Source organism: Chionomys nivalis, chromosome 8 (genome assembly GCF_950005125.1).
Source record: "Chionomys nivalis chromosome 8, mChiNiv1.1, whole genome shotgun sequence".
NCBI classification, from domain to species: Eukaryota; Metazoa; Chordata; class Mammalia; order Rodentia; family Cricetidae; genus Chionomys; species Chionomys nivalis.
Window position 1 is genome coordinate 37,404,548 of NC_080093.1, and position 21,851 is coordinate 37,426,398.

A 21,851-nucleotide genomic window follows, 5' to 3' on the forward strand; every position below is an offset into this window, starting at 1 on the left:
ATTCAGTATGTTTTGTACCTATTCTTATTTTAATTTATTATTCTTATTAGTAGAAAGTTCAACTACCCATGTAAGGAAGAGCTGTGCTTTCATAAAAAAACTGCTTGTTCAACAGAACTGTGTACTGATGTGTTGCCTGTCTAGCTGGTTTCAGTGATGGCAGAAGTCATGGTCTGTATGTTTCTTGGTACAGGAATTGGAAGCCATCACTTAAATATAACCCTGTATTTCTTTGTACGTTTGAGTGTATGAGCATGAAATTTAGCTTATCACTGAGAAGGAAGTGATTAGATATTATTTACAAGGACCCCATGTTAAAAAAAGTGCCAGCTTGTGGTGGCGCACGCCTTTAATTCCAGCATTTGGGAGGCAGAGGCAGGCGGAGCTCTAAGTTCAAGGGGAGTCTGGTGTACTACAAGAACTAGTGCTAGGACAGGCTCCAAAGCTACAGAGAAAACCCAGTCTTATAATGCAAAAAAAAAACCCCATAAATAAAAAAATAAAAAAGGTACCAGTTCTGTCATCAAATGAAATCTTTGGGTCTAGTCATGAGGAGGGCCTCCCCAGTCCCCATCATTTTACTAAAACCTTATTTTCCCTCTTTAAAAGGAAAGATAAAAAAAAAGTCTTTGACTTTTGTAATCATCCCCAGAAACAAACTTCTGTATAAAGTAAATTCTGGGCTTGGGAACAGTTAACTCGGAAATACTTGTCATAGCCCAGTACTGAGCAGAAAAAAAAAAAAAACAAAAAACATCCTGGCAAAGGAAGCCAAAGTTTTGGAAGGCACACATAATGGTTAGTAAGTACTTGTTGAAAATTAAAGGGCTGTAATGTATCTGCGTCCAATTTTTTTTTAATTACATGCTGTGATTCTTGATTTAAGGAATACATTACTACATAGTTATCTAGTGAAAGACAGTGAATGATGTACCTACTCAGAGAGTAAGTGAGAATGCCAAGAATGTTTTACAACCTGTGGTTTTACCTCCTCGACATCAAATAAACAAGTTTTGGATCCACAAACAACTGTGATCCTTGCAAAATGCAGCAGTTTGGACATTGTCCAGAGCCCTAGTCTGCATGTTATGTAATAGCTGTTGTGCAATTGTGCATTTAACTCAAAGGGCATTTGTAAAAGTAAAAACACCCTTTTCAAAACAAAATGGGAACAAGAGATTAGAAGAGCAAAAGTTTCTATCTTAATTCAAATGGGAGTTGCAGGATACTCAGGACATCCAAAACATACTGTCTGAGAATCTAGAAGAATGATCTGTTCTCCTGACCTGACTTGTCCCCTATTTTTCCCAAATATGATCATTTTAAAAGCAGAATTTCTCTGACTACAGGGCAAGTCAAATTAAGTCCCCTTCTGCTCTATTGCTTAGGTTCTTAGCTGGGGTCATCCTGGGAATTTCTCTAGAGTCTGGTTTATGTTAACCCTATAATGGCTTTCTCAATCAAAATATCTCTTTCCTTGCTCTCATCTCGGTCTTTCCTCCATCGACTATCCCATTCCCTCAAGTTCTCCTCAACTCTCCCTTTCTCCCTGCCTCTTCCTCATTCACCCTCCCTTTTCCTCCCACCCCCATGCTTCCAATTTTGTCAGGCTATCTTGTCTATTCAGCTTTCCAGGTGAATCTATATATGTTTTTATTAGGGCTCACCTTAATGCTTAGCTTCTCTAGGATCATGAACTATAGGCTCGATGTCCTTTGTTTATAGGTAGTATTACTAATAAGTGAGTACATACTATATTCTTCTTTTTGGATCTGGGTTACCTCACTCAGGATAGTGTTTTCTAATTACATCCATTTGCATGCAAAATTCAAGATGTCATGGTTTTCTTTTTTTACCATTTTTTTTTTACCACTAACACAAAAATGTGACACCTTTTTTTTATTATTCATTCTTCAGTTGAGGAGTATCTCGGTTGTTTCCAGTTCTGCTTATTACAAATAATGCTGCTATGAATATAGCTAAACACATGTCTTTTTGTATGATTGAGTTTCTTTTCAGTATATGCCCAGGGATGGTATTGTTGGATCCTGAGGTATATTGATTCCCAATTTTCTGAGAAAGCACTATACTGATTTCCAAAGTGATTGTACAAGTTTGCATTCTCAGCAGCAATGGATGAGTGTTCCCATTACTCCCCATCCTCTCCAGAATACGCTGATGATTAGCTTAAATATCACCATAGAACCTTCATCCAGCAACTGATGGAAACAGAGGCAGAGACCTGTTTCAGAGCACTAGACAGAACTCCAAATTCTAGCTGAAGTGTGGGAAGATGAGAACATGAACAAAGAGGTCAAGACCATGATGGGTACACTCACTGAAATAATCTACCTGAGTTAATGTGAGCTTACCAACTCCAGCCAGATTGGGAAGAAACAAGCATAGGGCCAAACTAGGCCCTCTGAATGTGGTTGACAGTTGTATGGCTGGGGCAGACTGAGGGGCCACTGGCAGTGGCACTAGAAATTATCCCTACTGCGTGTACTGACATTTTAGGGACCTTATTTTCTTTAGATAAATATCTTGCTCAGCCTAGATATAGTAGGGAGGGCCTTGGACCTTCCCCAAAGCAATGTGCTTTACCCTCTCTGAGGATTAGATGGGGGTGGGGTGAGAGGCTATGTGGAGGGAATGGAGGGAGGGGAGAGAGTGGGAACTTGGATTGGGAAATTTTAAAAAAATACAATAAATTAAGAAAAAAAACAAATGTTCCACAGCATAAACAAATGTAATACATCTTTAAATAATAATCCACAACTGTCCTCTCCCCCAGCTGCTATTGATAACAGAACCTTTTCTTCTTTACTTTACAAAGTCTATCTGAGAAGGGAAAGTTACATGGTAACCTAAAAAGTCATGAAAAACTTTGAAAATGATAACTGGCTTCGAGTGTCCAAGCTCCTGATCAAGTATTCTCTTAGCACAGGTTTGGCCTGGTAAGTTAATTCATCTGTAAATAGTGAGCAGTCTCCAGATGGAACTTCAGGGCTGAGGTGCAGGTTCCTTAAGGATTCACATTTAAAGGCAAAGGCTCCCTGCCAGCCTTAGATGTTACAAGAGACTGGGTCCTTTCTGCTCTGCTGTGAGTCTGCCCATCCAATCATATCCGAATATGCAAATGAACTTTAGAGCATTTAGATAAAAAGGAGCAAGTGCCCTATCAGAACCAAACTGTTGAGCCTGTCACCCGTGTTCCAGGAACCAAAACAGCAATGTCTTCTGCACAACCTGAAATTCCTGCCCCTCTGAGCAACTTGAAGATTCAGTACACCAAGGTAAGAAAGACACTTGCAGGTTGGGCTTTCCTGGGGTCCTGGTTAAAGCATGGTCAATTGTGGCTTCTTTGCAGACACAAAGACAAAAAGTTAACAAATAGAGTGACCTGATTCAGTGGTGAATTGTAAGCCATATCAGACACCATCTCATCAGACATACATCCAAGGAAAAAGGATTTCACTCTATGTGGATGGTTCTTGTGCCAGAGTGCAGTGAAAAAGAGTGAGCAGCAGGTCTATTAACCCTGTGCAGTGAGCACTTATGGGGAGACAAACAGAGGAACTTAGTGGAAGGAGCCAGGCCCATGGGGAGTTCTCTCTCACTGTCTATCTCAAAATAGCACAGTGGAACAGGGAAATATGGCTTTATGTTTGTTGACAGTGTTAAGGTTGGAGGACGTAACTCTGGACATTGAATGGAGGCTGCTGCCGAAACCCCTAAATGGACTTGTATTGTTTTTCTTATTTTGAGATAGAAAGAGTAGTTGTTTATTCCTCCAGGGAGGTTTTCTGTTGTTGGAACAAACATGCCATTGTTAACTGCTGAATATTTAGAGACACAAGAGCAGGAATCTGACCCAGGCTTGGAAATGAAGAGGGCAGATGATTAGACTGGGCTTGTCCTGAGGGCCTATCATCATTTTACCTACTGAACAGTTTCATGTGTAATTCTGTTACATATCTTAGGATTCAAAATTAAAAAAAAAAAAAAACAACTTTCTCTCTCTCTTTCTCTCTCCCTCCTTCCCTCCCTCCCTCCCTCCCTCCCTCCCTCCCTCCCTCCCTCCCTCCCTCTCCCTCTCTCTCTCTCTCTCTCTCTCTCTCTCTCTCTCTCTCTCTCTCTCTCTCTCACACACACACACACACACACACACACACACACACAATCAAGTTATTAGAAAAGTCACTTAAAATTAGCCGTGTTATGGCCTGATGCAGAAAACAAAGTGAGAGACGAACTGTTCAACTCTGGGGAGAACCATGCTGGGTTCTGAACCAAACAAGGAAATCAGAGAGTATTAAAATAAGTGAAAAGATCTGATGTCTTCTCTCATCTATTTTGGTTTCCTTGTGAGCAAATGTAGTTGGTTTTGAATTCCTGAAGCCTTTGCAATTTTCCAAACACCTGAAGTGAGGGAGCTGCCTGGTTTAAGGGCTCTTTGCTTAGGCTAGGGTCTGTAGAGAGGAGTGGACCTTGGCCGTGATCCATTCATGAGTAGCTAGACATGTCTGGGGCATGATTTCAACAGTCTTTCTTGGACAGAAAATTCTTTGGACAGAAAATTTAGGTTTTGACAAAGGAGAATATATGAAGGAGAGTGTGTGCCCAATCTCCAACAGCTCACAGCTGTCAAAGTGTGTGCACTCCATAGACTCTGACCCTCTTCTCATTTGGAAGAAATACCTGTCACAATCTACAAATCAGGAATTCCAAGAAAATGGGAACTGTCCACACTGTTTATATACTTACAGCTTAGTCACTAAGAAAAGTTTGATTTGCATGATTTCAAAAGGAAAAGTATATTGGTCATCAGAAAGCCTCGCCCCCTTTCCTTCATTTGTCCTTTATGAATTTTCTTAAAACTGTTTGTGTGTGCGCGCGCACACGCACATCTCAAGGAGGTTTTAAAGTGAGCTGTCTTTACTCTGGGTTGTTTCGTTTAGCACTTACTAATTAAAGATGAGGTGAAAGTACTAGAAAAATAAGCTATTCCTTAAAGTCCCATGTACAAATGCAGGTAGAACCAGTAATCCCTAAACATAGACAGACGTTTTCAGATTGAAACTTCTTTGCTGCAAACATTACATAAAGACGTCCTAGGGAGAGTGGAGAGACTAAGTATTTAAGAGTCAAGAACACATTTACTTGATGTTCAAATAGTTCTCTACTTAATAATAAACAACTCCATTCAGTGAATTTTGATTTTCTATGTGTGTTTGGTCTACTTATTAAGCATTTTATTATTTGATGTGCTGGTTACAGCATTGTCCCACTTGGAAAGAAACCAGCTATGTATGCAATTAAATCCTAATGGGGAGCTTTCTCTATCCTTCTTCATGTTCTTTTACTGCATTCCATAAAGAATTATATTTGATTTTCACTCTTAAGGTATGTTGAAAAAAATGACTATTAAGTAAGTTCCTAGTTGCAAACCTGAAAGGCAAGATTGAGAATTATTAGTCAAATTGCTTTGCCTGACCAGTGTCTCAATTTTTGTATTATTTTCCTTCACTGTTTTCTTCTTTATTATTGCAAGAGGTATATTGTATTGATGTCATGAAAATTCAGGGTAATTTCTTGGGGTTCGCAGTCCCATAAAATGGAATCTGGAGGACTATTATTGGAACTTAGAAGGAAAACCTCAGGGCAAACCAGATGTGAAAACTCAGCAGCTGCTCAGAGTAGGAGACTGGAGGAGGAAGGGAACATTCTCATCATTCAGACATTGACTGAAGTGGAGCACATGACCAACAAAGAGCTACATGGAGGGCAGAGATATTTTTGGGGAAGGAATAGGAAGTTCAAAATGTTGGGAGAAAGGATCAAACTGTTAAGTAAAGCATTCTCAGAAGAGACATAGAAAGAGGAAAAGGGAAAGTTATTCTTTTCTGAATAATTCATAAGAGTGATCAGACTTATCATCTTACAGTGCTGTGGTTCAAACTTATGCATTAGAAGTGAGTTTCTTGGAAGAGAAAGTACAGTATTTCATTAAAGGACTCATTATTCTCCTTATGTCTTTAGTTTGGCTTAAGGGGAGTCCAGATTCCTGGAGTGGTCCCTCGTCCAAAGTGATTGAACCAGTCCAACTCTAATGTTAAGTCTCTACCTAGGTCCGAGATTCTATTCTCTTGACCTGGAGATTTTTTTTTCCCTACTCTAACAGTGTTTAGTGCACAAGAAGAGGAACAAACAAGCAGATTGATAACAAAAACAAAAAGAAAAACAGGTATAATCAGTCGCATAATCTTAATTGTCAGAGTGGTTTTTTGTTGTTGTTTTTATTTTTTTGTGCACAAAACAAGCCATCGCTGTATCATTGCCCCATCTTCCCAGGACTCATCTCCTAATTCAGTTTCTCTTTGACTGGAGTAGGTAAAACAGAGGTCAGTGTTTGAGAACTTTCTTTCTTTCTTTCTTTCTTTCTTTCTTTCTTTCTTTCTTTCTTTCTTTCTTTCTTTCCTTCCTTCCTTCCTTCCTTCCTTCCTTCCTTCCTTCTTTCTTTCTTTCTTTCTTTCTTTCTTTCTTTCTTTCTTTCTTTCTTTTTTTGTAAATACAGCCCCTTTTGTATTGGATGCCTTTATTACTCTCTAAATCCAAGCGCACCCATCAGCTTTCTGTCAGTAACTCCTGAGGAGCAGTGAGGAAATGCTCCATGTTCCCTCCATTCCTACTAAAGAGCTTTAGCATGAAGAGCTCATTGGAAAGTTACAGGGTTACTGGTCGAACTCCTTCACCTCACCTGCCTCTGCCTTTTTAACATTGATATAGATGACGAGGAGCACCGTTTCCTGAGGGGGTATAACAACCAGAGCATTTAATTCATAAGAAGCACTTGAGGCAAGGGCTGGCTCATGGGGAATGGTCTACATTAGCGATCATGGCCCTAGTGTATTTTTTTCTGAATAGTTTTTAACTTTTAGAATAGTTTTACCTGAATTTTCCAAGATCTGTTTCCCACTGTATCATTTTCCTCTCATTTTCTCCTAATTTTCTGTCAGTCTATCTTGCACAGTTATTTCCTGTCTGACAGAGACTTCATCAGAGAGAAGTTCTGAGGGTTCTCCAAAGATCTCAGGGTGAAGGATTTTGTTTCCTGGGATTTGAGGTCTTTTTTCTCCTTTCTCGTTTCACACACCTTAACCACTTTCCAGTCCAAGGCAGCCAAGGTCCTCTGTCCTCCTGCACCTGCATGCATGTGCTCCACTGACACCCACACAGGCAAACACGTATGTGTAAATAAAAATGCACATGTCCTTAAATAATTTAAGTTATCAAGGGACAATACCTTCCACTCTCAAAAACTTGTCAGGAGTTAATAGCATCTTTGTGCACATGGAATAAGTCACAATGCTTCTGTTAGCTTTCTCACAATGGCCCTGTAACAAGGCTAAGATTTCTTTTATACAGAGGAAGGAATGGAGTCAAATGCACATAGAAACAATTTCTTAATAAAACCCAAGTCCAGAACGCAAACACTGAAATTCACACCCTTTTCCAGGGATCTAAGGGTGCCTCTTCAATTTAGTATGTCTTAGTAACATACATCTAAATTCCCAGTTGTCTAACTTCTATAGTTTTTGATTTTTTTTGTTTCTTTTTAAATTCTTGGATTTATTTATTATGTATACAACATTCCTTCCATGAATGCTTGCATGCCAGAAGAGGGCACAAGATCTCATTATAGATGGCTGTGAGCTACCATGTGGTTGCTGGGAATTGAACTCAGGACCTCTGGACGGGCAGTCAGTGCTCTTAACCTCTGAGCCATCTCTCCAGCCCCCTCTATGTTTTTTTAGATGTTAAATGACACACATGTGAGCAGGGAAAGCCCCATAATATCTGGGTAACAATACCTCAACTCTAGCTTATCAAACCCTTCACCGTAGTGCATATTTAAATGCTTTTTGTCTCCCTTTGCTGCATCCCCACAGATCTTCATCAACAATGAATGGCATGACTCAGTGAGTGGCAAGAAGTTTCCTGTCTTTAACCCTGCAACTGAGGAGATCATCTGTCATGTGGAAGAAGGGGACAAGGTAAGTTTTCCAACATCCGCAGGTCTAGTTCACACCAGAAGTCTTTGTTTCTCATTATCTGAACTCAAAGCCCACTGCAAGTTCAGTGAAAGGCATGAAAGTGTGGCTGCTCAGGCAGTTGGGTAAATGTTCTGTTGTCCTTGACATAAGAAATTGCCTCATATACATCTGGTAGAGAATAATTATACACAATACATAATAACTCAAAAAATTAAATATTAAAAGACCAAGAAATGATAAAAAAAAAAAACAACAGACTGTAGATCTAATGTTAGCATTTCTGATGCTACCCAGGAATCTAGAATAGGGAGGTGGGGTTCAAAATGTTGATGCTCTGAGGCTATTGTAGCATAATGAAGTATTAATTTTTAAATAATGTGTCTCTTTTTTAAGGGTTAGCATTAGCATTTAGTATGGGGCATGGAGTTTTAATATAATAACATATTTAAGGTGCCTGTCTGTAGTTTTTTAAATAATTTTTTGGTATCTCTTTGGCTCTTGGCTCTTTAGTTCTTTGAGGGGCCCACCACTCAGTTCTCAAATAAATATACAGAGACTTATTCTTTCTGATCTTAACTTGGCTTGTTTCTAGCCAGCTTTCCTTAACTTATCCCAGCTCTGTTTTGCCTCTGAGCTTTTATCTTTGTCCTATAGGCCTTTCTTCAACTTCTTACACCTTGGATTGCTGTGTACCTGGGTCCTGGCCCCTTGCATCCTCCTCTCTTCCTTTTTTCATTCCTTGATCTTTCCCCTGAGATTTCTCCTCCTATTTATTGTCTTTGTCTGCAAGTCCTGCCTATCCTTTCTCCTTCCCTGCTATGGACCATTCAGCTATTTATTAGACCAATCAGGTGTTTTAGACAGGCAAAGTAACAGCTTCACAGTGTTAAACAAATGAAACATAGATGAATGTAACACATCTTTGTATCATTAAACAAGTATTCTACAGTATAAACCATTGTAACACATCTTTAACTAATATTTTACAACATCAGTCAGCTAATTACGCCTTCTCCTTAACAATAAAATGGCACTAACAAGACTATGAGTCTGTAGATACAAGTTAATAAAACGTCATATTATTGATACTTTAACATTGAGGCCTTGAACATTTAGCTTCTATGGGACATTTTGCTCTGATGCTGGAGTTAGTTATAACAGAAAAACAACTATCTACCTGGGTTTCGTGGAAACTTTGTCAATCAGGCTGAAGAGTTTTCTAGGGGAGTCAGTGAGGTTTACCTTCTTCTGAAGGCACAGATGGGAAAACTGGTGATCATCCCAGCAGCCTTGCAGGCGAGCACTGATCTGTTCTGTGCTTAGTGACAACTGCCTCTCTCATAGAAAGGTCAAGGAGACTAGTTCATCCCCAGACAAACTTGCAGGCCAAATTACTGTGCCAATCTGTTTGGCTAGTGAATCCTCTAAGACGGGGATTCTCAAGCTGTTGTGTGGGGGTGGAGTTGAACAACTCTGTCATAAAGGTCTGGTAAGACTATCGGAAAACACAGATATTATATTACAATTCATAATAACAGTAAAGTGACAGTGTTGAAGTAGCAACAAAAATACTTTTATGGTGGAAGTCACCACAAAAGGGGAACTGTATTACAAGATCACAGCACTGGGAAGGTTGAGAACCCATAAGGAAACTGTTAGTGATAAGCAAGAGCTGGCTTCACAACCACCTTCCTATGTCTCTATCCTGTTTGGGAATCATTAACCAAACTGTCCTTTTAGAATTGTTGATGTTCAAACAATTTGTGAGAGCTCTAATGAAGAGTGACTAGCATTGCTTAGAGGACGGTTCTAACCGGGTAAAGTTCACAGTCAAGTCTGATATGCTAGACTTACTCATTTGGTCACAGGCTAAAGGTTTTGGAGATTCCGTCCACAAGTAGAATGGGGCTGCCAATAGGCCAAATCAAGCCTCTCATGGTATCATAAGGATGGGGCAGGGGCCAGAGCAAATATATATATTTTCGCTCTTTAGTGTCTCCGACTTCAAACTGTAGTATTTTATTTCCCTAGGTCACATGATTTGATGATAGTAAATAACAGTTAACCTGATCACAGTTTTCTGATTAATTCAAAAGTATCTTGGAAATGCTAGCCCCTAAATAAAATCTACAATACAGGAAGCTTGAAGTTAAAAAAAAATACTACAAAAATTCTATCAAAAACATTTATGAGACTTATAATTTTGGCTAATGCAAAATGATTGTTACGTAATGGAAAATAATTATTTACAGCATGATTTGTTGTATAAATATCAACAATAATAAGCCATAAGAAGCTTATGTGTCATATCCAAGAGCAGATAATATGTTTGTGTCTTTCAATAATGTGTAACTGTATTGAGTAGCAATAAATTCACAAGATTTAACCATACAAATGCAAACAATTAATATGAAAGTCACCCAGCTTATTAGTCTTCTTGAGGAGAACATGAATTATTTCTTCCAGGATTAATTACTAACATTAATTCTCATATCACACATCACATAGTAAACGTATCTGGACCACTGTGTATGCATTTATGGATAACTAAATAAATACAAGTTAAAGAGTCTGCAGCAGAGTTCAGAGGCTTCAGAGGTGGTTTGGAAAGAACCTGTATGACAAGGAATCTGCCTGGGCAGAGCTGCAGGGCAGTGGCTGGACTCAGGGGGAATATAGAAGCTGCAGAGTTCAACGGCAAAATCCAAGACCAAGCTGTGTCTGGAACAGAAAATAACAGGCAGACAGGTGATCAAGTATAGGGTTCGGCTGTCCAGCAGGCTGCTTCAATAGCAGGGGCCCAGCTGAGCCAAGGAGTCCATGGTACCTGACACACACACTGGGTATCAGACAACAGTTTGTTTGGAGTCCATGCATTGCAGTCTTAGCCATCCATCAATTTTTGTGATCCAGGCAAGGGAGTTGAACCCTTTTCTGGGTGACTGCTAAGTTCTTTCTGTGATTTTCTTGATTTCATTTTAATATGCCTACTTGGCTACACACTTTCAATTCTCCCTAGAATGTGTACAAGACGACTTGCTTTCTATCCCAAAGAGTATGTTACTCATCAGACTGTGCTAGGCAGGTGGTATATGGCGGAGTTCCTTGGTCCACCTGAGGACTGTGTTCTAGTTTATTAAGTTGTGATGTTTAGCTCAGCAATCTAGAGTTTTGAACATCCTGAAATGAATGCTTTGTGACCTCCAGGCAGATGTGGACAAAGCCGTGAAGGCTGCACGACAGGCTTTTCAGATTGGCTCCACATGGCGCACCATGGATGCTTCAGAGAGGGGGCGGCTGCTGAACAAGCTGGCTGACTTAATGGAAAGAGACCGTCTACTGCTGGCTGTGAGTATTAACTTACCCCAAAGGGAGACAGTGGGGAAGCTTCTGGGAGCATTCACCATTCCAACTGGCTGGTCAGTTTGGTTTACAATTGTATGAGCAGATTATTTATACATGAGAGGAACAGGATGGCAATGGTGACATTGTGCATAGTTCAGACCCTGAATTGTTGCTACAGTCAGATGACAAGTGCAAGCTTGGTGGAACTCTGATAGGATGTGGAGACTAGGAATCATTTTCACAGCTGAGTACTTATATAACCGGATCTTAGACACGCTTAGCCAGAGGTACTTAGATTCGGACGGAAAGATTAGTGGGATCAGGCAATCAGAATGTCGCTACCTCACTCATCAGGATCTTGTTATTTGACCACAGACAAGTCATTTAATTCTTTTTAAGTTGCTTTCAAAAGAACATAAGATTTAAGAATCCTTATATTTCTAAAACTCTAGTACATAATTATGAAAATCTAAAATGGTTGACTGTATATTCTTGATGCAATTTTTATTGTTGAATGTTTAGACTATGATATTACTACCTATTTTTCAGACAATGGAATCAATGAATGCTGGGAAAGTATTTCCCCATGCATACACGATGGATTTAGAAGTCAGCATAAAAACATTAAAGTACTGTGCAGGCTGGGCTGACAAGATCCATGGTCAAACGATACCAAGTGGTAAGTACATTTGGGAAACTACCTGCATGATGTCAGAAGTGAGGCCATTCATGCAGAACTAAATACCTTCAAATTCTCCCTGACAAATAACTGTGTCCATAAATAAAGTAAAAAAAATTACTTTATTTTTCACATTGACCCAACAGAATTCTGGTGCTGGAAGTTCTGTCAAGATTAAACACTGTGGATAGTATAGACAGAATTCAAGTAAGGACATTCTCATAGACTCACCTACTAATTTGAGTGAGATGTCTTAAGATCACAAGTTTACAAAACTGGCCACAGAAATCATTTATTGAGTACCATTCCCATAATGACAAATGTACTTCTTCTGTAACATTATTACCTAAGTCTTTGCATGTCCAAAATGAGTAAGCTGTGCTGATTTGTGCCCAGTATACTTAGTCCAATATACTTCAACAATCCAATTTATACTAATGTATTTCAAAAGCATCAAATCAAGATGAGACTCTGATTACCAGCAGGATTAAGAATCTTTGTATGGAAGTGTGATGTATTGCTTAGTGAGGTATGCAAGCAGCAGAACAGACACACGGCAAATATTTCATGTGAGAAAAGAATCAGTTTGGGAAGGGTTGGAGCCAGTTTCACATCTCTATCTTCAATGACTTCAGGAAACCAAAAAATCCACTTCACGTTCTGATGTGTACTTCCACTCAACCTGGAAGATACAGTATAAGATATATTAGCTTCTTATATCTCCCATAAGATATAAGAAGAAAATGAGATAACAGTGGTACTATGAACCAGGCTATTTTGTAGCTCCTACTCTTCTCTTGAGAAATATAGAGGAAGCTGTTTAATGTACCTGTAGATCTGAACAGGGAAAGTGGTTGTGTGCTAGCATTAGGTTCCTGTGGAAGCCAGAACAAAACATACAACAGCAAAACTCCAAATGGGACTGCATCAAAATGAGTATTTGCTGTGTTAGAACACTATGAACAAAAGCAACTGTGAACAAATGATCTCTTTCACTTGTATTTCCACACTAGATTCCTTCTCTGAGGGAAATAAGGGCAAAAACTCAGGGCAGAAACCTGGAGGCAGTAACTGAAGCAGAGGCCATGGACAAATACAATGTACTGTAGGGTTACATTGTATGGCTTGCCCACCCTGATTTCTTATGCAATCCAGGTTCATCTGCCAAGGTTTGGCAATACTCACAGTGGGCTGGGCCATCTCATGTCCTACAATAATTGAGAAAATGTTGCATTGACTTGTCTACTGCACAATCTCATGGGAGCATTTTCTCAATTAAGGTTTCCTCTTCCAAGATATATTTACGTTTGTGTTGATAGTGAGACACAAGAGTCAGTCAAATCAAGAAAGAAAAGAATCACATTTCATTTCAAATATTTTATTTATAGAATAAGAGATTGCATTTATTTTTGTTAGGAAAAAGGAAACACCAAAACTATAACAATTCTAAGAGAAAGACTTCTTATTCCTTGGAGAAGTTTTCACTATTTTAAATCATGTCCCTGTTTAAAAGTTGGAGCTTCTGGGACATTTGAGATTCTGGGAACTTTTGCACATGGTTTTGTCTTTATCCAGAGGGGACCTCATCTCCCAGTTCCTTTCTGCACCACTCTCTGTATGAGACGGACGGAAGGCAGCCATCTTGGAATACAGGGAATGGAGTTTACAGCTTATGAGATCTTCCCCGATCCTGTTACTTATTTTTCTGTTACTCGGTCTTTAGATTGAAATTGCTGTTTGAGAGCTTCATTGCTCATGTTATTAACCTTGGAGACAGGATGTTTTGTTTCCCTTTTGCTACTCACTGTGAACCCCCTCTCCTAGCAACCGCACATCGCCCTGTCCCGAGTGGATCCTGCATTTGCCTTCATTGGACGGTGTGTTTGCTCTGTTTTTCAGATGGAGATATTTTCACTTATACAAGACGTGAGCCTATTGGGGTGTGTGGCCAAATCATCCCTGTAAGTCTCACTTCGTGACTCTGATGGGGGGAAGAGAGCTGTAATTCCATTTGATCTGAAGCCCATTCCCACACAAGTGAAGCTTATGTGATGGTTATGTGTGAAGTAAATTCAATAAGCATGACCACCTGAAGCACTCATTCCTATAACTTGGCTTTTTGTATATGAGCTATCTTGTCCAGAATAAAATTCTCTACCCTTTGAGGATGTTTCAAATTTATAAATAAGCCCTAAGAATTTATTGCACTTTTTTTCCTGAAATTTTGCTTTGTTCTGGTTTCATGAGCTGTGCTTTGTAACTGTATGACAAAGCTTTATCATGGCTCATCTGTGTTTGAACATTTCTATTGGACACAGAAGTGCCCACTGCTCCCAGCACTGCTTTCTCCTGCTTGAGACTTCCCACTGTGGACAGTAACTGAAGCAAGATTGTTCAAATCCCGGAAAATGTTTTATTTATTTTTTTTATTTCAGTGGAAGGAATAGTCCCCAAAACAATTGAGAAAGTATGTGCCCTCTATTTAACTTTAGGTAGCAGGTTTGGGAAGTCAAAATTCTTCTTCCAAAAAATCATGTTCTGGATGTAACCAGAATTCCATGAAGCTTAATACAGGACACTAGCCACATACAGCTGACATAGTTTAAAAGGCTAAATTAAAAAAAAAAACAATGAAGTATCCCAAAAGTTTTTGAATGACAGTTATTCTCTTCTAGAAAGACTGATCATACCAAAATATTTGTGGAACTGTTCAGTAATTCAAAGACTTAAAAAACACTCAAACATGTCTACATTACTGTACCAGCTAGCACTATTGGAAAAGTGTAAATTTTAACTGCCCCCTTTTGTCCTGTTTTCTTTCCTGGGGATCGAACACTGAACTTCATACATGATACACAGATGTGTGCTATGCCATAACCCTGAATTTCTTGATTAATCCTTAGAACATCCAACTGAAGTAGAGTGGACTGTTTTTAGGACTCCTAGGTGGCAAATGCCTTAAATAGAAGAAGCTGTCACATATCTTATTTCTTACTGCTGTTCAGTTGGTTTGTTGGAATGATCTGAATTCAAACATTCACCCTACGGATTGGGATTTGACACCTCTTTGGCTTTAACAATTTTGCCCTGGACTGAGCCTAGCTCACTGGTGTGGAGAACACAGTCAATATGTTACCTCCTTGGGATCAATCCATAGCACACATACACACAAAATCTCCTGGATGTGAATTTTTCTGAATTATTATTTTAGATAAAATACCATAAGTGCCTTCCAGGAAGAAAGAGGAAGAGGATTTCACACTTTTAAAACACAAGTAAATTACAACATGCTTAACATATATGAAGCCATAAAGTAGCATTTTTTTTCTGTAAATTAAGAGTTCAGAAGGACAAGACTTGATTACAATTTTCTGTTCCCTTTTCCTACATAGTTTGTTTTGAGCTTTTTTGTTTTTTTATCATTTTGTAGTTTCTTTTGTAAACATAGGTAAAATAAACTAGATAATTATACACAATTTCTAAAATATTAGTCAACTTTTATCAGGGTGGCAAGTATCAATAACAAATGTAGTTTGGAGCTATACAAAAAGTCCATTGTTCAATTTTGCTTTCTAGTGGAATGGTCCGTTGGTCATGTTCACTTGGAAGATAGGCCCTGCCCTTGCCTGTGGGAACACAGTGATTGTCAAACCAGCAGAGCAAACCCCTCTCACTGCTCTTCATATGGCATCTTTAGTAAAAGAGGTAAGTCTCCAGAGTCTAAACGTGCAGGCAAATTCAGGGTTCCTCATTCACCTTACAGCCTCAGTCTCATCACTATGAGCTTCGCTCATCACACGCTGATCCTGTCCAGTTGTGCAGATAAAAGCAAGAGAACTACAGGCTGGAACTTTTGTCAGTCAGCAAAAATGTGTGTCTATCTAAATAATGACAGAGGCTCATAGCCAGTCACCCTGTAATGGGTCACTTACATTGTTCAAATCTCATGAATGTAAGTTAATTAGGAAAGGTAGCAGTTTTTCAAATGGTGAAATACTGAGCTTTATCTTTATTATCTAGATTATAACTTGCCTGGTTGCTTCTGTAATCTTCTTTGAAGTTTTTTTTTTCAGTTTTAATTTCTTTAAAGGTTGGCAGCTTCTATATCAATATGTCTGCTATTTCAATATGTTTCTAGTTTTGATGGTGGTGACTATAAAATCTGCCTTTCTGTATAGTTAATATAACATACACTCTGATATCTCATCAGTTTGAGTTCCTTTTATAAATTTGACACAGTTAATCATTGGAGTGATCAGTTGTCGCAATATTGTTGTCAACTTGACAAACCTAGGAAGCAGGTACCTCATCTGAGAAATTGTCTTCCTCAGATTGGCCTGTGGCCATGTCTGTGGGGTTTAACCTTGATCATTGATTGATGTAGTATGTCCCAGCCCACTGTGGACACTGCTATCCCTAGGCAGATTGGCGTAACTGCATAAGAGTGGTAGCTGAGCCAGCCAGAGAATATAAGGCAGTGCATATAATTTCTCCATGGTCTGTGCTTTAGTTCCTGGCTCCAGGTTCCTACCTTGGCTTCCCTCAACAATAGACATAACCTATAAACCAGATAAACTTTTTCCTTCCCAAGAATGTTTTGGTCAATGTTTTATCATAGCTAATGAGAAACAATTAATACACCAATGGGGACAGATTTGTCCATAGAACATAGTGTCCTAAGGGATTACCACCTTTAGAAATAATTTCATATAGATAAGAAATTAAAGACAGTAACGAATAAAGGACAGATATACTTTAGTGCATTTTCTTGAGAGAAGAACCCCCAAGGTGAGAATAAAGAAATAGCCCCAGTTTCCCACTCAGGTTTTTTATGAATTAAGTTCTTGATCTATTAACTGCTTGCTTCTTAACTTGCAGGCAGGATTTCCTCCTGGTGTGGTGAATATTGTCCCTGGTTATGGACCAACTGCAGGGGCAGCCATCTCCTCACACATGGACATCGACAAAGTGGCCTTCACGGGATCAACAGAGGTAGAGCCATTTTCAGAATATCTCCTCTTTAATAAGCAGAAGCACGCTCTCTGTAGCTGTCTTGCAGTCAACACTTTCCTTAGAAAAGTTTTGTGGTGACTTGCTCTTTATTCTAGACCCCAGATATGTTTATCAAGCACAAATGGATGAATTTTGAATAGTAAAAAATACTGTTAAGAATCTGAAAGATTACAGTAAATGATTTGTAGTGTAATCACTACTATCTCTTTGGAGAAATATAGTCTTTGAGGCAGTCAGATGATTAGTTAAGTGTATGCTAGGAAATACAAATTAGGGAACAATGATTTATTTGCATGAGTCACTTTAATTGCTGCCTGTAGATTAAGAAAGTAAATGGTAGATTTTCACCTCTAGCTTCTTCTGTGGAACTCTGTCTACCCAGCACACCCTGAGAGGGTGATGCATTCCAATTTCTTCCATGTTCCTGCCTTGAGAGCCTTGGTTTTCGGTGTGCCTTGCTATGCCCTGAGTAGATAAAAGTAGAAGAATGGGAACCATACACAACCATATCAATACTCAGTAAGAGGAGGGGGGGCACTGGAGGAAGAATTGTAAAACAGAATTCTGAGGGTCGAGGGAGTTTCTATTACAAACAAAAGAAGATACAGGTATTAAGCTGTTTCTAGCAAAGTCATGCTGGCGTCACTCTGCCAGGTTAGAGTGTAATTAACTATTGACAGAAAAGATACTGCATGACTCATTTGCATGGGTGAAAAAGGTGAGCTTGAATAGACCTCGCCAGGTCCTCAACTTTGAGTTCAGGTCCTGAGGCAGGGAAAGTGTGTCGGTGCAAAGAAAACTTCAGACCACCAAGTGGATTGCACTCAAGTGGTCCCAAATAGATCAAGCCATCTTTATTTATACTTAAACAGAGTTTTTCTTAACAGGATTACATGAACAGCTTTATTATCAGGTTCTATTTTTGACTTTAAGAAATACATCACAATTTAAGGAATACATTGTGATGATTATGGAAGTCCCGAATGTTCCCCTTTAGGCTTCCTCAAATAAACCTTCCTACTCCCTACATAACCTTCTTCTAGACATAGAGCTCAGCATTTTTGCAGGCTTTCCTAAATATCGAGTCAGACACATCCCACTCTAGCAGCACTAATGCCTGCTGGCAGCTAACTGTGGTTACAATGTTCAAAAGTATAGATGTGGATACAATGCTTTAAGGGCAACAATATTCAATCTCAGACAATCTTTCATGCCTGCAAGATATGTTTTAATACAGTTCCGTTTTCTACAAGTGGGTTCCCTGTCTCAATCTCTGTGTAAAAAGCAGACTTTGATAAAGCACTCTTTTCCCATCTCATTATACCATGCTTCTTCCACCAATATAAGCTCTGGTGTATGGTAAAGATGGATCTGCCCATCACACAGTTTGCATTGTAGTTTTTCCTGTTGGAGCGTACCAGATCCTACCAATGATTCTATGCTTGGTGTCCAGGGAACTTACTCTCAACCATAGCACTATGTGTATTCCTGAGGCTTTTTCCCTATTCTGTGCACCATTGTGTGCCCTACTCTCCTCTCCAGAACTTTGAGCGATTGCTAATGTTCCAAGTGTTCTTTTCTCATATGTATCTGTCTCTGTTGAGTCAGGAAAGTTCTCAGGATCAGGACTTGTAGTTAGTAATCAAGAAAAAGATTTGAGAAGCATCTCCCCCTTAGGGGAGTCTTAGGGGAAATATTCTAGAAAGAATAGAATTTTCAGGGGAAATTACAGATATTGCATGTCTGACTGCAAAAGTAATATTGAAAACCATCTAGAGAACCACCAATATAGCGAGAAAGAAAAGAGAGTGCAAGCCACAAAAGTTTTGAAAATTCCTATGCTGTCCCATGGACTACTGGTTCTTGCTAAGTGAGAGTCCATTTTCATAGATGTTTTGCCCTGAGACAACCTGTTGGACAGATAGCCATATGGCGATCTCAGACTACGCTACACAGCTGCCAACAAGATCTTACTGCCAACATAAGAAACAGGTAGAATGGAGAAGGTGATTGGATGCTTTTCAAGGGATCAAGAGAAGGAAACTACGTGAACATAGAATTTGTTCCAGGTTTTAAGAAAGAACATTCTATGTAGTGATTGAGAATAAGTCAATTTCCTTATAATTGCAGTTAGTTACATAGCTCTACTGCACAGGGAACTGAAATAAGGCTTTGGATTTTGATTTTCTTCATCTTTCAAATGTGTGTATATACGTTATACAAAAGTTTGTTATAGACGGTAGGAAAATAGTGTATCATGTAAATCTCTGATTGAGATAGGCTAAATCAACCACACAGTCACGATTTCCTTTGGAAAAAATATGCGAGGGTACCCAAGAGATTCTGATAGCTTTAGCTATGGTGATGCAAGTAGGTAATAGGTTTATAGCAAAGTAGCTAGAACAGGCAGACAGAAGGAAACCTAGAATTCCACATGCTCTGCACTAGGGATGTGATGAGCACATCTGAGCCCAGATCCTAGGCTCACTTCTCCAGTTTGCCTCTGTCAGAGGCTGATGCTCCTTGAACCTGGGGGCAGCTTTGTTGTGCGATCGTCTTAACTAATCCTCAACTTGATGCCATTTTGCTTTTTCTGTTATGCTATCTCTATGCTCATTTACCTTCTGAAAAGGAAACGGTGAAATTTGGCAATGAGGGAACTTCTGGCTTCAAATAAGAGGGGTGTACCTTAGAAAAACAGAAGAATCCTTTCCCTTTTGAGAATCTTTGAGAAACACAGGGACTGTAATTCCTACTTTATTCAGTTCCACACAATTAAAGTGAGAGCTGGTAGAAGATATTTAGCACTCTGCTGAGCACTTGGGAAAATATCTGTGAAGCATCCTCAGCTTCTGCTTTCTCCTCCCACTCACTTTGTCACATTAATTTAGGAGATGTGTCAATGTGCCCTCTCATCTCCTGATTAGTCTTTTACATTTGCCCAGGCTTTGGCATGAATATACCATAATCTCCTGTACCTTGACTCCCATTGATTCTGTACTGCTTGGATGCTAGGTCTGAGGAAATCATGAACTAAAAGCCTTCTCATCTGTGTTCTCATTGTCTAAGATGTAATCATGGGCATCAATGTCCTTGCCTCGTAGCTAGACTCTCGCCCTTGCCTGGCTAGTCTTGAAGACTCTCTTATTCTGTGTTAGCCACAAAAAGATGTACAACTGCTTGTGAATTAATATTGAATAATGACATGTTAGCATGCTTTTAGACACCAGAGTGAACGAAAATAGCATTAGTTCTACTCAAACTCATTGTCCTTGTTTCTTTAAAGATATTGGCAATTGTGTAAGAGGCAGAAACATTGTCTCTCATGGTGACAACAACGAGACCCATTCTAGTGAAACTTTTATTACATTCCTTTAAAATAGACCTCCAGCCACAAAGGAAAACACAGTCATTTTTTAGTGGTGGCAGGCACTGGCTACATATGCAAAGAAATGAAATTGTAGACTAAAAATCATTTTCTGTTTTCTGTGAAAATTCACGCCTACTTCCGGTTAGTCATCTGGATGTACACACCTAGACTTAAACAATTACCTTATTTTTCTGGTGAAATAGAAAGCCTGCCAATAAGAGAAACAAAATACATGGTTGCCTCAAAAAGAGAAAGTAGACCATCTTACTTATTGTGCTCTCAATATATGCAATGACGAATCAATAGTATTTATGAGATTTACACAGATAGACATGACATCATATGAGGCTGACTCAGAAACATCTTTATGAGCATTAGGAGACCAAGAGAAAAAGAATCATTTTTTCTTCTCATTAGAACAAGGCTCAAATAGGGTCTGTTCCAAGAGCTGATCCAAGTAAAGGACCTACCTGGAGGCAGTCCAAGCAGGGAGGGTATAAAAAAAGAGGAAGAGGGTTAAGATTTAGATGATGGGCAGACTACTATTTTGTTTGGGCAGAATTCTCTCAATGTCACTAAAATGATGAGAAGTCAATACATGAGGTGCTTGGGGGGTATTTCTGATCAAATCCAGAGAGAACGTTCTTACAAAAATGAAAATAATCTTTTATCTGTTCACACATGGAGTCAGCTCTCACATCTGCCCATGAACATTCTCATGTCTCTTCCAAATAAAATTAAATGGTTGTGCAAATGTCCTATAAATAGAAAGTATTAAAACAACCTATCTACACAAAAACAAACTAAGCCTCCTCCTCTGCGATGTTTGATTTCAGGTTGGCAAATTAATCAAAGAAGCTGCAGGGAAAAGCAATCTGAAGAGGGTCACTCTGGAGCTGGGGGGAAAGAGTCCTTGCATTGTGTTTGCAGATGCTGACTGTGAGTATAAGACCCTTGCTAGTGTCTCACCTTCTTCCTCCTGATGCCTGATGATATCTCAGTCACCTGGAGTAAAGTAAATTCAAAGTAAAAAGGAATTGTCTAGAGTCTGGGGTGATTCTGCAAAGCTTTCAAACTGTTCCTATAGCACACAGCTGATAAACACAGAGAAGATTTTTTTCCTGGGTTGGCATAGATTGCTACTTCCCAGTGTCAATCTGAGGTAGTATAAATAGGTTGCATCTAGAATATATGATGCGGTTTTGATAATTCCATAACTGTAATTGTATCAAGGGCACAATATACTTAAGACATTTGGAACCAAAAGTATCCTATCCTGGCTGCCAGCAAGTTTCTATTATTTCTCTGCTTTCACTCGATAGGGCCAGAAAAAAAATTGAACCTATGAAGTCATTTCTCTCTCTCTTTCCATTTCAAGGGTAGTTAA

At 39.2% G+C, this 21,851-nt stretch overlaps 1 protein-coding gene across 1 annotated transcript in view; it reads left to right on the top strand.

Moving 5' to 3' along the window:
- Positions 1-3,143: 3,143 nt before the first annotated feature.
- Positions 3,144-21,851, top strand: part of LOC130880291 (aldehyde dehydrogenase, cytosolic 1) — a 36,594-nt gene continuing 17,886 nt past the window's right edge. Inside the window, exons 1-8 of the mRNA XM_057779262.1 lie at positions 3,144-3,296; positions 7,953-8,057; positions 11,265-11,405; positions 11,952-12,081; positions 13,981-14,042; positions 15,658-15,786; positions 16,960-17,073; positions 21,301-21,403. Of these exons, the coding sequence (XP_057635245.1) occupies positions 3,234-3,296; positions 7,953-8,057; positions 11,265-11,405; positions 11,952-12,081; positions 13,981-14,042; positions 15,658-15,786; positions 16,960-17,073; positions 21,301-21,403 (847 nt within the window). The 5' untranslated portion in view covers positions 3,144-3,233. The remainder of the gene's footprint in view (positions 3,297-7,952; positions 8,058-11,264; positions 11,406-11,951; positions 12,082-13,980; positions 14,043-15,657; positions 15,787-16,959; positions 17,074-21,300; positions 21,404-21,851) is intronic.